The following is a 17923-nucleotide window of genomic DNA, read 5'->3' on the forward strand; positions in this document are numbered from 1 at the left end:
CCGCCGGTCCTACCTTTCAGAAAGTGGTTGTTTTCTGTTTCCAGAATTGCTGTTCTTCTTCTCTTCGATCTGCCGATGGATTTTCAGGTGTTTGCAATCTTTAGATAAGCTCTCTAGCTGATCTCCGGCTAGCTGAAGTAGTCTCGGCCTGCTACTTCTCTGCCATCTTGACTCCTCCCCCAGTCATTTCTTTTTAGTGCTGAATAATATTCCATTATATGGATATAATACATTTTCTGTATCCATTCACCTTAGCAAATCATCTTGGTTTCTTCCAAGTTTTGGCAGTTTTGAATACAGCAGCTATAAACATGTTTGTGCAGGTTTCTGCGTGGATGTAAGTTTTTGATGCCTTTGGGAAGATACAAAGGAGCAGGATTGCTAGATCACATAGGAGTGTTTAATTTTGTGAGAACCACTAAACTGTCTCCCATAGTGACTATACCATTTTGCGTTCCCACCAGCAATGAATGAGAGTTTCTGTTGCTCCACTTCCTTACAGGCATTCAGTTTTGGCAGAGCTCTAGATTTTGGCCATTGTCATATATGTCTAGTAATGGCACCTCATTGTTGTTTTAATTTGCATTTCCCTGATGATATACAATGTGAAGCATCTTTCATAGACTTACTTGACATCTGGTGAGGTGTCTGTTGAAGTCTTTAGCCCATTTTTAAATTGAGTTATTTGTTTTCTTATCATTGAATTTAAAGAGTTCTTTGTATAGTTTGGATAATAGTTCTTTATCAGCTGTGTCTTTTGGGTACATAATTCTCCCAGGATGCAGTTTGCCTTCTTGTTCTCTTGATATTGTCTTTCACAGAAATGTTTTTAATTTTAATGGATTACAGTTTATCAATTGTATAGTTCATGGATTATACCTTTGATTGTATATATAAAATATTATTGCCACAGCCAAGGTCACCTAGGTTCTCTCATTATTTATCTTATGGGAGTTTTATAGTTTTGCATTTTACATTTATGATCCATTTTGAGTTAATTTTTGTGAAGGCTATCAATTCTCTGCCTAGATTCAACTTTTTTCCTGTGGATATCCACTTGTTTCAACACCCATTTTTAAAAAACATTATCTTTGTTCCGTTGTATTGCCTTTGCTCCTTGGTCAAAGATGAACTGACTATATTTATGTGGGTCATTTCTGGGTTTTCTATTCTCTTCCACTGATGTGTCTATTCTCTTGCCAATACCACATTATCTTGATTACTCTAGCTTTATAGTAAATCTTAAAGTTGGGTAGAGCCAGTCCTCCAAGTTTGTTCTTCTCCTTCAATATTATATTGGCCATTCTACATCTTTTTCTTCTCCACGTGAATTTCAGAATTAGTTTGTTGACATACATAAAATAAACTTCTATGATTTTGAATGGGGTTGCATTGAATCTATAGATCATGTTGGGAAGACCTAGCATCTTAACAATATTGAGGCTTTCTGTCCATGAACATGTAGTATCTCTCAAAATCTCATTTATTTAGTTCCTTGATTTCATTCTTCAGAGTTTTCTAATGTTCCTCACATAGGTCTTATACATATTTTGTTAGATTTATAGCTAAGTATTTCATATTTGAGGTTTGCTAATATAAATTACATTTTATTTATTTTCTTTTTTTTAAGATTTTATTTATTTGACACAGAGAGAGTGTGCACACAAGCAGGGGAAGCAGCAGAAGGAGAGGGAGAAGCAGGTTCCCCCACTGAGCATGGAGCCCAATGTGGGATTCGATCCCAGGACCTGGGATCATGACCTGAGCCAAAGGCAGATGCTTAACCAACTGAGCCACCCAAGCACCTTGTATTTTTTATTTCAAATTCTGCTTGCTTATTGCTTATATTTAGGAAAGCAATTGACTTGATATAGTAATCTTATATCCTACCACCTTGCTGTAATTGCTTACTAGTTCCAGAAAACTTTTTTTAAAATTCTTTCAGATTTTCTACATAGATATTGTGTGACAATGACTATATTTGCAAAGATAGTTTTATGTATTCCTTTCCAAACTTTATTTCATTTTCTTGTCTAGTTGTATTAGCAGTGACTTCCAGTATAATGTTGAAAAGTAGTTGTGAGAGGGAATATCCTTGACTTATTACTGATCATAATAGGTAAGTTTCAAGTTTCTCACCATAAAGTATGTTGCTTGGTGTAGATTTTTTGGTAACTATTCTTTATCAAGTTGAGGAAGTTCTTATCTATGTCTGGTTTAGCTATGGATTTTTAAAAACTATGCTTTTCTATGTCATTATTAGTTCCAACAAATCATTTTCCAATTGCTTCTCTTATACATATTCTAGACAGGTAATTATATCATCTGCAAATACTGAGAGATTCCCCCTTAACAACGTACTTGAAATACACTTAAAATATTTTTTTTCAGGACACCTGGGTGGCTCAGTTGGTTAAGCATCTGCCTTCTAGTCAGGTCACGATCCCAGGGTCCTGGGATTGAGTCCCACATTGGGCTTCCTGGTCAGCAGGGAGTCTGCTTCTCCCTCTGCTCTCTCTCTCTTCTCTCTCTCTCTCTCCCCCCGCTCTCTTTCCTTCAAAAATAAAGAAGTAAAATCTTTAAAAAAAATTTTCATTGCCATGTGTGTATCTTTGGGTTGTTGACTTTTCATTTTAGATCAGGTGTTATGACCTGTATAATTGTTCTAATACATTATTTATATATATACATATATATTTATAAATAATATATATGTATTTTGTGATGTGTGATCCTTTTTAGAAATTTTTGTGTTTAAAAATAATAAACTTTTTATTTGAAGACTCTCTATGACTATGGATTTATGAATATCTAAATTTTAATCAGTTTTTGCTATATACACTTTGCAAATCAAGTAGTTTGGCAAAGCTTAAAATGGCAAGAAGCAAACTCTTATCTCACATTCCCCCAAGTAATGTTCCAAAATGTTCAAATTCTCTAGATGATTTTTCTCTTGTTGCATTGTAAAGCAGCATGCTTAATTACAGTTTTAAACTTTTCAGTTTATCTATTGATTTCTTACAGAAATATAAAGGTTTTTTTCTCTTAAAGTGCCACTCAGCACTCCTCCATACACACTTACCCTTTCGTAGCTTCTCAATTAAGATATATCACAATTAAATTAATAGTTCTTACCTTATTGTCTACATAATAATTCACATCTAAGACAAAAAAAATCTATTTTTGAGTATTTGATATCCTGTTCAAACTCAATTTTTTTCCCTCTTCATTTTTGCCCAGAGCAAATACATTTTGCCCAGAGCAAATATTTCCATGCAATAGTCACTAATTCATCTTCAGACTCCAGTTAGAGCTGTGAATTTTCTTTCATTGCTGTCAACATCTATCAGAGGCGTCTATCAGAGGCACTTTTTGTTGTTGTTGAGACAACTCTCCAGGAAGCGCCCTTGCCCTTTCACTAAAATCTGCTTGATAGGTTTCTAGGCATGTTTTGCAGCTCTTTTCCTGGAGATTTCCTTTACCAGAATCCATCAATTATCTTAAATCGACAAAAGCTGTTTCTTGTTACCTAAATGTTCTTTTTCTTTTTATGGCATCCTAGTTTTATCAGTGGATCCAGTAAACTATTAATATTTCTAAACAAGCTAATTACAGATTTTAAGAGTTTTCTTCTGGCCCTTGAATAACATTGAGTTCTTTATTCTTCAATTTTGTTCTCTGACTCTCCTGGTGGAGGCTTTCCTTTGATATCTTCTGATCTTGGCTCTCTGTTCTTGTTTACCAACTGGAAGCTCTGTGCAGACTAGGCTTTAATTTTGGTTGAGAAGGTAACAAGTGGCTTTCTTTTGGGTGGCCCCCAAATGTCATTATCTATATGGTATCTTTTCTCTTGGGCCAGTGTCAGGATTGTACTTGGGAATTATAAGCTTGGCTCCCAATATTGTGCAAGTTGAAAAGAATCTCAATTTCCCTACAGCTGGGCCACTTCTGGGCACACAGTCACTGTTCCTCTGTAGAAGCTGATACTCTCTCCCTGCTAACCAGAGTGATAATTGACAAGTGCAGGATTTTAGAGTTCAGTCCACTTGGATGTCTCTCCTGACTCATAATGTAAACAATTGCCTTGTTGATTGTTACAAGACGACTAGCTTCTCAGTATCCTCTGCCTTTAGGCATATGGCACTGCTACATTCTAGAGCAGTGCTCAGCAAATTAGCTTATATTCTGGTTTCTTTCTGAAAGCATTCTGTTTTTCAGAGGTAAACAGAGTTGGGGATTCATTGAGGGTTTCCCTTCTTTTCTTTTTTTTAGGGTAGATGTAGATCTTTAAAAATATTTTTTCTTTCACTTCTAGACATTTGCTGGAAGAGGGGAGAACTGAACTGTTACCTTTCTTTTTTCTGTTCCATTTGCATCTTGAATGGCATTCTGAAAACAAACATTTAACATTTTTTATTACTTGCATCTGTTTTTGTCCCTTATCTTTGTCTTTTGTCCATTTTCATATCATTATATCAATATATTTAGACTCTTTAATGTTATCAGTATTGAGCTTCTATTTTTATATTTGTTGAGAATACTTTTCAGAGTCATTCCCTTTTTATTTTAGTTTTCTTATTTTCATGGCAATGAAATTTTGTATCTTCATGTAATCAATTTTGGCAGTATTTTCCTTTATAGAAAGACAATTTGCAAGTGGCTGATAAATTTGCAGTTGTTTTCTTTAGTTTTTCTTGTAATATAGACTATAAGTATTTATCTTACTTATCTTGAAATTATTTTGAAATTTTCTTGTTAAATATAAATTTATTCTCCTTCCAATTTTCAAATTGTTAGTTAGCTTGATAGTAACTGTTTAAAATTTCAATGATTTTCCCTTTATTATCATGTATGTAATTTGTAGTGTGCTTTATTTCTGTGATTTCTATTTTTATTGGTATATTTTCCTATTTCATGCCCATATTCATTATGTATTAATCGTTTCTATTTTTAATAATTCATTGGCTGATCTCATTTCATTTTCTTTTTTCAGTTGAATAAAGTTTTCCATTTATATAGCATACAACTATTCTGAGCTAAGTTGTAAAAATCAGAAGACAAATAAGACTTGTCCCTTGTCTTCAAGGAGTACACAGTCTTGGAGGGTAGAATCAGTTCATCCCGAGAAGTTCCAAGAAGCCTCCTCTGAAAGGTTAAGTTGAAAGGAAGGAATGAGCTTTAGAAGGAGAAGCTTGAGTCTTGATGTTTAGGCAGAATTTCACCAGGGCCATGAATAGATAAGCCAAAAAGAAACCACCAGTGCAAAAAGATGTGGACAGATGCACATACAGAGGTGGCTGGAATAGTGGGTGAGAGTATAAGGAGTATCTGAGAATGAGGCGGGAGAGATAAGGGGGGGAGCACTACTCTTATAGTTCTAGTTGAATTCAAACCACCTCTAGTAAGCTCTTGATCAGACTAACATTAGATCTATCAGGGGTGCCATAAATAAGCACCGAATTGATTAAAGTTCTTAAACAATGTCATTTGGTGAAAAATGGGGTAGGTAAAAATAATAAAATGTTATACATAGGCTGGTTCAAAAAATCAAGGCTATGGTAAATCCAAGGTGTATGTTCCTTTTCAAAGTTAAAACTCAAGGAAGAAAGACTGCCCTCTTCAAGGATAATCAGTCAGCTTTAAGACAGGGAACATAAAATCAATTTCCTTGATTTTACTGGAACTGTCTTTAATTCTCATTAGTATGTAGTCCACTACAAAAATCGGAGTAAGTTCCATTAACCAGCAGAGTGCTGTGGAATAGGAGCCATTCTGCACAGCAGTGAGAAGGAAATGGAAACAAGAAAGGGAACAGATAGAAGTAGACCAGTTGCTCTAGAATGTTGATAGTGAAATGAAAAAACTAGAATGTAGCTCAGGGACTGGTATGAGCATGTAAAGAATTGCATCATACCAAGTTCTAACCGTGCTTAGAAGACAGAAGGGAGAAATTTGATATAGAGGGAGAGGTCAAATGTTTGTGTTTTTAAAAAGATTTTATTTATTTTTGTGGGAAAGAAAAAAACACATAAGCAAGAGCTGGGGAGGGGCAGAGGGAGAGGGAGAAGCAGACTCCCCACTGAGCAGAGATTCCCAGTGTGGGACTTAATCCCAGGATCCTGGGATCACTGAGCCAACCAGGAACCCTGAGGTTAAGTGTTTGATAGAAGCAAGATCCACTTTAGAACATGAATTTTTTTAGAAAATATGAAATGATTTGTTCCAAAACACAGAGGGGAAGAGGGAGCACTTCTTCCTACTAGAATTACAACAAAGATAAAATAAGAAGATGTAAAGAAAGAGATGTTGAGGGATAGATGGTAGAGAGCTAGACAACTTACATGGATGGCTTTGATCTTCTAAATAAGTCTATCCACAGGACCCCTGCACCAGAATCACCAGGGAGTACTGGATTACTCATTGGAACCCAGGAAGCTGTAATATCAGGATTTCTAACTGGAGTTTGAGACCCATGGTTTAAAAGAAGTAGGAGGTTACCTGCAGGGTATGTTCATATTATTGGGAAAGTATTCGTGTTTTAAGGAGGACAGCAGAAGACCGGGATGGGCAACAGAGAGACTAGAATTATTAAGCATGGGCTAGTGGAGTTAGAGGCAGAAGTTTGTGTTGGCGAGGCTGGTCTAGCCCCGGAATATGGTTAAATGTGTTTCCACGACTTCTTCTAGAATAAAGTGATCCCACTTACAAACCCTGTCAAACCCTGTTATCTTTTTTTTTTTTTTTTTTTTTTGTCAGGGCCCAGAGAAAATTGCTAAAGTAGGCATCTGAGTCAAGGACATGAAGAAACCTGGAGCAGTTTTCCCTCTGTGGGGCTTAAGGAACATACCTTTCTTGGCAGGCAGAATTAAGGACTCTAATTGCTACAGAAAACCCTGCAGATTTGTTTATTCAGAGTTTGAGTTTCACGTATTTATGATGAATGATGCCAACGTGTCAGGCCATACTTTCCCCTGCAAGTTTTGGCTCCGTTCCATTCTTATATGCATTATTCTCCATCTGTACGTAACATGAGACAGGTGACAGCCCGGTGTGAAAGAGTATAAAAGTTGCTAGAGCCTAAATGTAGTTCCTTGTTTTTTTTTCCTTTTTATACTTGATCTGTCTCAGCAACCTCCTCACTGGTCTCCAAGCTACCAGCCTCTTCCTTCCCCAGATCACCAGTTACCTTTTCGACACAGACTGACCACGAAACAGATGAGGAAATATTTGTAATGCAAATAGCGTCTGTGAGTTTCCCCTATCACCGCTGACTGAAGCCCACAAACAAACTAGAGAAACTCGATGCTTTTTGCAACATGTCACTGCCTCCACCCATCCTGCCTCCCGTGGCCCAGGAAAACAGGCTCTTCTTCGTGAATGTTCCAGGACACCGTGCACGCCAGCCTGTGACCAGTGTTTCTTCTCATTTAGTTGCTGTGTGTCCCCCCAGAGGAGCTGTATTTAAGTGTCATCCCCTCTCTGAAGCTTTTTCAGGCTCCACTCTTCTCCTAAGGCAGGGTTATTTTTTCATCTGTATTCCCACAATACTGTATACAGATATCAACTGTTGCATTTAGAACATTATGTGGTACTCATTTACAATTTTGTTTCCACACTTGGACCTGAATTTCTTCAGAACAAAAATTGGGTCATTACATTTTTAATTCCCCTGTGCCTGACACGGAGGATGTATACCACAAATTTTAGTTGAATACATTGAAGCGGAGATCCTCTTTTATGGAATCCAAACTGCAAGAACATAGGGAAGTAGAGTTCTTTGGAGCGAGCAAAATGGGCAACTCTGTCAGCGTCATTTTATAATAGTAACAAGTGCTTCTTTTTCCATGTAATATTATAGTTAGAATATAGTATCAGATAATCTGAATACTTCTAGGATCATACAATTTCAATGGGAAGAAGTGTTTTCCAGGTGGTTCCTTTGATTCGCAGATGAAGAAACCAGTCCTGTGCTTATATCAGACTGCACAAAGTTTTTTTTTTTAAGATTTTATTTATTTATTTGATAGACAGAGATCACAATTAGGGAGAGAGGCAGGCAGAGAGAGAGGAGGAAGCAGGCTCCCTGTTGAGCAGAGAGCCCGATGCGGGACTCAATCCCAGGACCCTGAGATCATGACCTGAGCTGAAGGCAGAGGCTTTAACCCACTGAGCCACCCAGGTGCCCCTGCACAAGTAGTTTTTAACAAAATACTCTCCAATGGGGCATCTGGATGGCTCAGTCAGTTAAGGGTCTGCCTTCAGCTCAGGTCATGATCCTGGGGTCCAGTGATCAAGCCCCACATTGAGCTCCCAGCTCCGTGGAGAGCCTGCTTCTCCCTCTCCCTCTGCTACTAGCCCCCCTGCTCATGCTCTCACTGTCTCAGATGAATAAATTTTTAAAAATCTTTAAAAAAAAAATCCAAACCAACAATCAGCAACCTTTGTGAATTCATGAGTATTAAACCATTTTTACATTCCAGGCAAATAATTCTGGGAGAACAAAATGTACAGTACATTTTAGTTCAAAGGGAATTTCATTAAGGACTCTTAACCTGAATTTAAGACTGTTGGGGTTGGGGAAAGCCAAGCTACTTGATGAGAAATAATTGGTAAGTTCTAGGAAGATTTTAAATATAAGTGAAGCATCTTTCACGTTTTTTTCCCCCTGAGATAATGTGAACTATCAGGGCCATCAGACGAACAATAGAGTGGAATGTGATGAGTTCCTTTTCTCAGGGTTTAGCTGAGCCTCTTCTTCTCTATAATAGGTTTCAGAATCTGCTGTGGTCCAGGAAGACTTTTGTGGACAACATGAAGATCTATAACCACAGTTACATCTACATGCCTGCCTTCTCTATGAAGACGGGAACAGAGCCATCTCTCCGGGTTTATTACACACTGTCAGATGTTGGTGCCAATCAAACAGTGCTCTTTGCCAACCCCAACTTTCTGCGTAGCATTGGAAAGTTCTGGAAAAGTAGGGGAATCCATGCCAAGCGCCTGTCCACAGGACTCTTTCTGGTGAGTGCGGCTCTGGGCCTCTGTGAAGAGGTCACTATCTATGGTTTCTGGCCCTTCTCTGTGAATATGCATGAGCAGCCCATCAGCCACCACTATTACGATAACGTCTTGCCCTTCTCTGGCTTCCATGCCATGCCAGAGGAATTTCTCCAGCTCTGGTATCTTCATAAAATTGGTGCACTGAGAATGCAGCTAGACCCATGTGAAGACACTTCACTCCAGCCCACTTCCTAGGGACCATGGAAAAAGAAAGAACTGAGACAGGGTATTTTTGTTAGGTTTTCTACATGACTCCAAAAGGTCAAGTCATTCCATGGATTCACATGGGCCACTTGGAAAAATAAGACAAAACAAAAACAAAACAACTATGAAAACCCAAGAGAAACTCTACTTTGGATGTTGTCTTGGAGGACAAATAAGAAATTAAACATCCTGTGAAATATTTTGTAGCACATTGTGGATTTTCAACCAGTAACATGCTGATGAGGTGATGTTGGTGAAGCACATTTTGGTGGTTCAAATCTAGAAGATGCAGTTCACAAGACAGAGCTCTAATTGCTGCAGTTGAGGAATTAATCAAGGGAGAATAAAGGAAATGCCAGGCAAAGTGTTACTGATTATCAACACAATCTGGCTTTAGGGGAAACAAACAAACAATCAAACCTATTTTATATCTTAGAAGAATAGGTTTTTAAATAATGATTATTTATTTTTGCCCTATTTAGGGGCAGTGAGTGGGTGATGAGGTAGATTTAAAAAAATCCCTTACTGAGTAATAAAGATATAAAACACTACAGCTAATTATTGTGATTTGTTGAACCAAGTCTATGTTAACTCTAGTCTCCTTCCATTTAAAAAAATGTTAAGAATTGCTTCCTCCCCTTCTGTCAAGTCTACTTAGACAATGTGAAACATTGTTGAATTTAGACTGTGTTGATTCATAGTCTGGATAACATGAGCCACTTTCCCTCCTCAGAATTGAGGGCATAAACTCAATTTTAGGTCTGCGCTATTTAATGCTGTTTGTATTATTATGTTATTTTAGTGCAAAAGGACTACAAATGTGAGTGCATTATTTATTTGCAAATTGGCATAATTGTCTTCATAATTTAATACTCAGATAAAGTAAAGCACAATGATGTAAAGTTTAGTCACAAAACAGACTGGAAGGCACATCCCTTTTCTGTCTACCATGGTATACTCACTCCAGGATACATGCACACAAATAAAACGTATATATTCATGTACACACATACTCACACATACACACAATTAAACAAAACTCATTCCCACGCAACTCCGAAAGCTGTACCCGCATGACTGAGTCTGGAAAAATCTGTCATCATTGTTGAAAAGCTACAGTTGAATTACCCACTACCCAATACTCACTACCCCTTGACATAGGACAAGCCAGCTCACCTGTTGTTGCATATAAAGCTCACAGCAGCGTGACCCCCACATGCTTACCCCAAAATGAATGGAATTGTTTTGCTCATTCTGACTCTCCCTAACATCTCAATGGACCCTGTGTTGAGCATGGTCACACACATGTGGTTCATACAAGTAAAGGGATGTGAATTCACAGATGTGGATTTCCTTGGTAGTAATAAGTAAGGCCACTTAGAAAGCTTTTATATAAGCTTCGACAAACTGCAAACAAACTCCCCTGACAGATTATAAACAGTTAAGTGTGTTTATGTGTGCAAGGAAGGTAAAGGATACCTTTCACTGTCTTTGTTCTTTGGAATGCCTTAATCTAAAAGGAGACACTAGAAATCACTATTTTTATTCGTTTAAATATCACCAAAATGTAGGAAAACTATGCCAAAAAGTTCTGCTCATTTTTAATGGTAGAAACTTAGTCTACCATATCAATTAAAACAGGTGGCAGTTTTTGGTGGGTTCATTTAAAAGCATTGAGACAACAGAGCCCTTGGAAAAATTCTGTATCACCACCAGAATAAGCAATTTCTATGTAAGACTAAATTTTGAGGTTCTTATAGAAATCAGCAGTTTAAAAATGACTGGTTGACATGACACATATTATACAGATGCTTGGAGAGTTAAGAATTTGAGAATACTGATTCTGTACAGGACTGATTTGTTATTTTGATCTATATGGCAGCAAAAATGTAATGAGAATGTACTAGGAGTGAACTCTGTTGAATACAGGATAGATATGAAACCCTAAACCTATTTCCTTTTTAAAGCCATTGTTATTAGTTAATAATTACCATAAAAAGGAATATATTTTTACCTATACACTTCATCAAAAATGTAAAAGTGCTAATGAAGAACATATGTCCTGAAAAATAGCATTTTAACTGATGAAGTTGTTAAAATGTAACTAAAGAGCTCCATCAAGCCCATGCATCCCAGTTCCACTGAAGCTGCCCTTTGGAAATTGAACATCTTGTTATGATTTCTGGGATAGATTTACACAATGAATTGTGCAATTTTCAGACTATAAATTTGTGGCTTCCGAAAGGCAGAACGAAATCGCCTAAGATGATAATATTGAATTAGACCAGTACTTCTCAGCTGGGGTGGTTCCCCTTTCCTATCCGGTGACATTCGGCAGTGTGTAGAGACATTTTTGATTTTTGTGATTTGGAGAATGCTCCTGGCATCTAGGGGACAGAGGCTAGGGATCCCACTAAACACCCTACACTGGAGAGGTCAGCCCCTCACAGGGAAGGAATATTTAATTAATATTAAAATATTAATAGAGTCAAGGTTGATAAACCCTGGATTAGACCAAAAGAATGCTTTGATTCCTCCAAATTGTCTTCACTTAGGGACACCTATACATGCTCACATCATTTGGAATATGACTATAGTTGAATGAGAATGGTTTCTTAGAGTAGATTACAGATGGCATTATTTTATATTGACTCAAAGATATGCCATACATATTCCTTTTTCATGGTTAGATAGAGGTATCTAAACTAGAAGTGTGACTATCCTTGTGTGTGTATGTGTGTGTGTGTGTGTGTGTGTGTATGCACATGTGTGTTGTAGCATAAAGTCATACATATCTATCCTTATTGAAATATATGTTTTCTAAGTGACACTCTCTCCAGAATTATCTTGCAGAAGAGACTGGAATACTCTGTTACTGTTAATTATTTGAACTCAAAGCACCTGTTATTTTATTCTGTTTATCTGGAATGGGGCCTCATACTTTGCCAAATTTGGTCAATGACATGTTAATACTAATGATCCATAAGATTAGATCAGAAGATATTCAGGTGATGCTAGACATACTCAGTAAGAAAATTTTTCATTGTCTTCAATGCATCTGCCAAGAAAGTGTGTCACCCTCTAATATCAGTCTAATTTTGAAATTGCTTTTTATTGGCAAAAATTAGTTTGCTCCCTGGGGACAAAAGAGGGAGTGACGAAACTGGCATGGGTACCTGACTTGATTTTTACCTTTTATCAGCTCCCTCAGTCCCAGTTTGAGAATTGCTTTGACACTCAGGACCATAAGTAAGGGTGACCTCTGTTTAATTTAGTTACATTAGAGTAAAATTAATATAGGTGAAGGATTAGGTCATTCTCTAAGACAGAAAAGTGATTTTTTGTATGAAAGATTTTTGTATGGAAGAGAACAATGGATACATATACTTTAAGTAGAGTATTTGATCAACAGTTTATATAAACATCTAAACTGCAACCAAGACATGAAGTTAAAGAGGGCCCATGGGATTTTGTTTCTATATAGTTCACTTCTAATTTAAAAAGGTAAATATTCCAAAATGATACAAAGGACCCCAAATGATAGCTACCCAGACAACACCTGTTTGGCTTTGTGATGTCTGATGCCCTTGGCTACAAGACTAATTTTAGGTTATACGTAACTTGTACCTGAAGCAGTGGGCAACATAACTTCACAATCTATGTGGAAAACAATGGAAGAAATCCCAGGATTCTGAATTTGACAAATATATTCTTAAATTATTCAGAAGCTTTACAGAAGTGTTAGAGTTGATTCTGAAATAGAAAAAAATATCAAGAACATTTCTTCTGGTCAGCAACTGTCACAGTTTTTATAATGTATTATATACAGCTTTTTATTTCTTTGAAAAATAAGACTTCATAATTTTAATTTTTATGTTTAAAAATAGTGGCTTTGTGAAATTTTTAATGGACAAATCCTTGTTAGGAAGGACCTAATACGTAAAAAACAGCACAGTCCACCAAAAACTTTAGGGAATTCTGATTGTGTTGTACAAAAATGTTCCCACCAGAACCGGGTAATAGTTTCTGCTCCCTTTATAGAGTCCCAGGGATCAAGAGCTGTAAAGACTTTTGTGAGAACAAAAAGGACAGATATGCAGAGGCATAAGGACTGAGAGCATCACTATGCTTTTTTATATTTTTATCTTCCCAGTGTGGAGGTCAACTCTCAGTTGATGACTTTTAGTGAGCGCACATCAGGAAGTCAGTAAACAACTACAAGGCACCTAGAACTTAGGTTGAGCCTCTGGCAAAATCTGTAGTAACTAATTAAATATAACCAGCCACTTGGGTCTCTGTGCCAGGGAGAGGATGAGGCAAGTGGAAAGGAGGAGAAAACCCTACTCCCAAGCTCTCAGAGTACAGAAGGGTCAGAGAAGTCTCTGCCCTTGACTTGACTTTCCAGCACTATCTTTCTATCTCTACCAGGAGGCTGGGCTCTGTGGGGTCAAGCTAGTAGCCTTGTGACTGGGGGCTTGGTGTGAAAACTTGCTGAGAAGCTGAAAATTTTACACTGCCTTAAACAGTATTTTTTTCCCCTTAAATTTGTGCTCTCTAAATTTGGGTGTCCTGTGACAGAATTCTGGTCACCCTGACCTAATTATGGCCCCGTCAGTGATGATTAAAAATGGAACTTTTTTTCCCATTCAGATGAATTTTCTGAGTTCTTGAAGCTAGGGAGATAGCAAATATAGTTGACCCTTGAAGGACACAGATGAGAACTACACGGGTCTACTTACATATGGATTTTTTTTTTTAATAAATGTAGTGAAGTGCTGTAAATGTGTTTTCCTTATGATTTTCTTTTTTTTAATTTTTAATTTTTTTAACATATAATGTATTATTAGTCCCAGGGGTACAGGTCTGTGAATCGCCAGGTTCACAGCACATACCTTCCCCAATGTCCATAACCCAGCCACCCCATCCCTACCCCCCTCCCCCTGGCAACCCTCAGTTTGTTTTGTGACAGTAAGAGTCTCTTATGGTTTGTCTCCTTCCTGATCCCATCTTGTTTCATTTATTCCTTTCCTAACCCCCAAACCCCCCATGTTGCCTCTCAACTTCCTCATATGCCTTATGATTTTCTCAATAACATTTTCTTTTCTCTGACTTTCTTCATTGTAAGAATACAGTATATAATACAAATAACATACAAAGTATGTGTTAATTGACTGTTGATGTTGATAAGACTTCCCATCAAAATTAGACATGGTAGTTAGGGACTAGTTATGTTTTGGGGGAGTCAAAGTTTGCAAACAGATTTTTGACTGCATGGCAGGGTTGACCTCATCCCCACATTGGAGCGGACTGTGTTCCATCAGTTTTTATATAGTCTCTTTAAAAGCTGGGAGACTGATCCAAAACAATCTGGAAGCCTAGAATATTTGTTTTTGATTCCTAAATATGAGGGCAGAATATTTAGGTTGAACACTGTAAGAGTCCTATCTTGTAAGTGGAAAGAGACTTACATGAAACTACAATTGCTATAGCCTTTTTTTTCCGTATCATCAGAAAATGGTTACTGTTGACTCTAACCTCAGCCAAGGCGTCTCTTGCATTTTTTACATACCTCCTAGTGGTGAAAGATCGAAACAAGTCAGGAAAGGAGACCTCATTCAAACATAAGACAGCCTCTGCTCATCATCACAATAAGGAAAAATGACATGTTTCTGTCTCCTTCTGATTTTCTTCTTTCTGGTGCCAACATTACTGATTTCTTCTCTAACAAATAAGGAATAAATAACTTATAAATTGACATATAATACCTGTGAACATTTATGCAATAATCAAAGCCCACAGCTGTAACTTTTTTAAAGCACAGGAGAGGAATTATATTTTGTTCATGGTCATTTCTGTGCCTACCTCCTCTGTGTTCTTACTGATCTCTGCATTGTGCTAAAATCCTTTCTCATTTTGCTTTCCTATTAAAGCTGTAGGATATAATCAATGATGCAAAGCTGTTTGGGAGTTTTATAGAATAATATTCAAATATATTGATCATGTCTCTTTCTCCTTCTATATAATTAGATTTTCCCCCAGTTATTTGTCATTTTAAAAGCATATGTTTCACATGATACCAATGAACATCTAAGGGGTATGAGTTTATCCAGGGCAGAGAAAATTGGGAGCCAGATATGTCTGTTTTTCTCTGTACCATAAGCAAAATGGAAAATTGTAATAAAAAAGGGTTTAAGCAAAATGAAAAAGAGAAAGATAAAATTAGGATTTTAATTGTGAAGGACCCCTGGGAGGGATCTGAGTATGAAGCTAAGCACAGAGCACAGGGGCTGTTGTCCTTGAGTGCAGCCCCAAGAATAGAACCTTTCAAAACATTTTAAAGGAAATAAATTGTTATGCCGTTGTTATGGCTCATGATGAAAAGACACTAGAGGAAGCAATGTGAGAGCCAGATGGTGAGATACTTAGGGAAGAAAATGGAAGAGCCATACCAGTTTACCTACTTGGCCCTTCTGCCCCAACTCCAAGTCATGCTTTCCTTGGTGTCTGAGCTGGGATATGCAAACGCTGCCATTTCCAAGGCCCCTTTTTATCTCTACTTTGACACATGCACAAGGTTATTATTTAGATCTGGCATGGTGAGGCAGCGATAGTAGGAAGTGTCACTTTGAACTTGATCCTTTGAAACATGGTCACCATATGCTATGCCAAGTGACAGTTACAAAGATTTAGATGCATTTTCTCCCCTCTGTTCTAGTGCAAACACACACACACACACACACACACACACACACACACACACACACACCTTGCATTATTTATGCCCACTGAAAAGAGAAAAATGGCTGAGCAGGTAGAGGTGGCAGAGGGTACCTTAACTTTTTCCAGCTTGGCTCCCACTTGCTTCTGTATTTCCTTCCTGTGCCCCAGTCACTTTAGAGGCATAGCTGTGTCTGTTCCAAGTTGTATCTTTACCAACAGCAAGAACTCTTATAAATGTAGAGAATGTGACTCTTTTATATAAATGCACAATAGTATATAGGCCTTGGAGATGTCTGATAAAGGTATGTAAATATCCTTTGTTGAAGTAGTAGAACTTTCTTATAGAGAGCTCCTTAGATAGCTACAGGAAAACTAAAAATGATTATATTAAAAATGTTTGTTTCTCCAGCAAACACTAGCATTCATGGAAGCAAGGAAACAATTTGTTTCTATTTCCACTCTTAAGTCCCAATTCTTTGTGCTTTCCTATCTATAAGTTACTACAGACATCCCTCTCGACATACAGGATTCCACAGTTTGTGGGGATTGATGGCCACAGGGGTACATCAGAGTCAGAAACACTAGAGGGAAGGGGAGAGAGGGGAGAGACGGACAAGGAGCAGCTCCACTGAAAAGCTTCTTTAATTTTTTTTAAAAGTCTGGAACATCATTAGAACTCTAGATACCACACAGCAAAGTTGGTCTGAAAAGCTTTGAGGAATGAAAAGTTTCCCATTGTTCTCTTTAACTGGATGATTGCACCTTCTGTATCATTCCACATGTGTGCAAACTGTTTCTCAGCCAATTCGCAGATGGGAGGTAAGAGAAAAATAGAGAAATTCAAATATTCTTTCTCATACAGTGTAGTTTGACTACCAGTCCCATAATGCAATAATTCTGGAAAAGATTTTTTAGATTAGACTATAAAATTGAAATCACCTTTGAAGTATATATGGAGTTACTTTTTCCTAATAAGGCTAAATTCCACTGGCAGGCGGTGTGGGGGATAATCAATACTCTTCATTTGTTCTTCTATTTTTTTTTTTGAAGTTTCATGTAAAATGTAGCAGGTAAGAAAAAAACCTTAATTGATACTTTTTATAGTGTGACTTGAAAAAAGAGTATCTATGTTGGTTCTGCTGAGTTGGTTTCTACAGTATCTAAATGCAATGTCATAGGAGGAGATTTGCTGTAAAAACATGTCTTTTTCTTTGGTGTGTTCATTGTAATTATGGCTGGTAGTGAGAAGGTTCAGTAAGTCTCAATTTCTCTACCTCCCTTACTTGGAGAAAATTTGGAAATGTACCCTGTGAATAAAATGATTTTTTTATAGCTTGCGAAGTCTTTTTATTTCCCAGAAGCGTATGGGTAATTCTGTTTCCTTTTCTATTCCTCTGTTTTGTATCCATATCAGCTACACTGATTTTTTTTTCCTTCTGGATGAAAACTCATGCTGCTGGGTGAGAAAATTATTTTAGAAATACAGAACTCTAAATGCTATGAATAGAATACAAGAACACTATTGTTACTCTTGTGCAGGTAAAAGGCCTTATCTATTGGGCAAAGTAGAAAGAAAATTGAGTGCTTCTTTAATGTGATATATGTACATAAGCCTATTTTTTCCAGCGATAAAATTTTCCCTTTATGTAATGGGTTGGGATCAGTGTGTGTGTATCCTAGAGATACTTTAACAAATTCCTAACAGGATTCAAAATATTTAGATTCCCCTTCTGTTCATATGGGTGACTTTGACAAGCCCGAATGTGCCTTCTTGTCTAAATTATTTAGATAATTGCTTTGAACTCCCATTTCCCTTGGGATCTAGTGACCCAGTTCTGCCATACACTCTCTCAGCAGGAGGGACATTAGGCAAAGTGACCTTGGTCCATTCTTTATCATACATTTCACCTCAGAAATTGATCAAGATGCTTTGTACAGA

The 17923-nt window shown here is 37.3% G+C and overlaps 1 protein-coding gene across 1 annotated transcript in view; it reads left to right on the forward strand.

Moving 5' to 3' along the window:
- Positions 1–17320, forward strand: part of ST8SIA1 (ST8 alpha-N-acetyl-neuraminide alpha-2,8-sialyltransferase 1) — a 156465-nt gene extending 139145 nt beyond the window's left edge. Inside the window, exon 5 of the mRNA XM_059402833.1 lies at positions 8769–17320. Coding sequence (XP_059258816.1) covers positions 8769–9255 — 487 coding nt within the window. The 3' untranslated portion in view covers positions 9256–17320. The remainder of the gene's footprint in view (positions 1–8768) is intronic.
- The last annotated feature ends 603 nt before the right edge of the window (positions 17321–17923 follow it).

The sequence above is a fragment of the Mustela nigripes genome, chromosome 6, assembly GCF_022355385.1.
Source record: "Mustela nigripes isolate SB6536 chromosome 6, MUSNIG.SB6536, whole genome shotgun sequence".
NCBI classification, from domain to species: Eukaryota; Metazoa; Chordata; class Mammalia; order Carnivora; family Mustelidae; genus Mustela; species Mustela nigripes.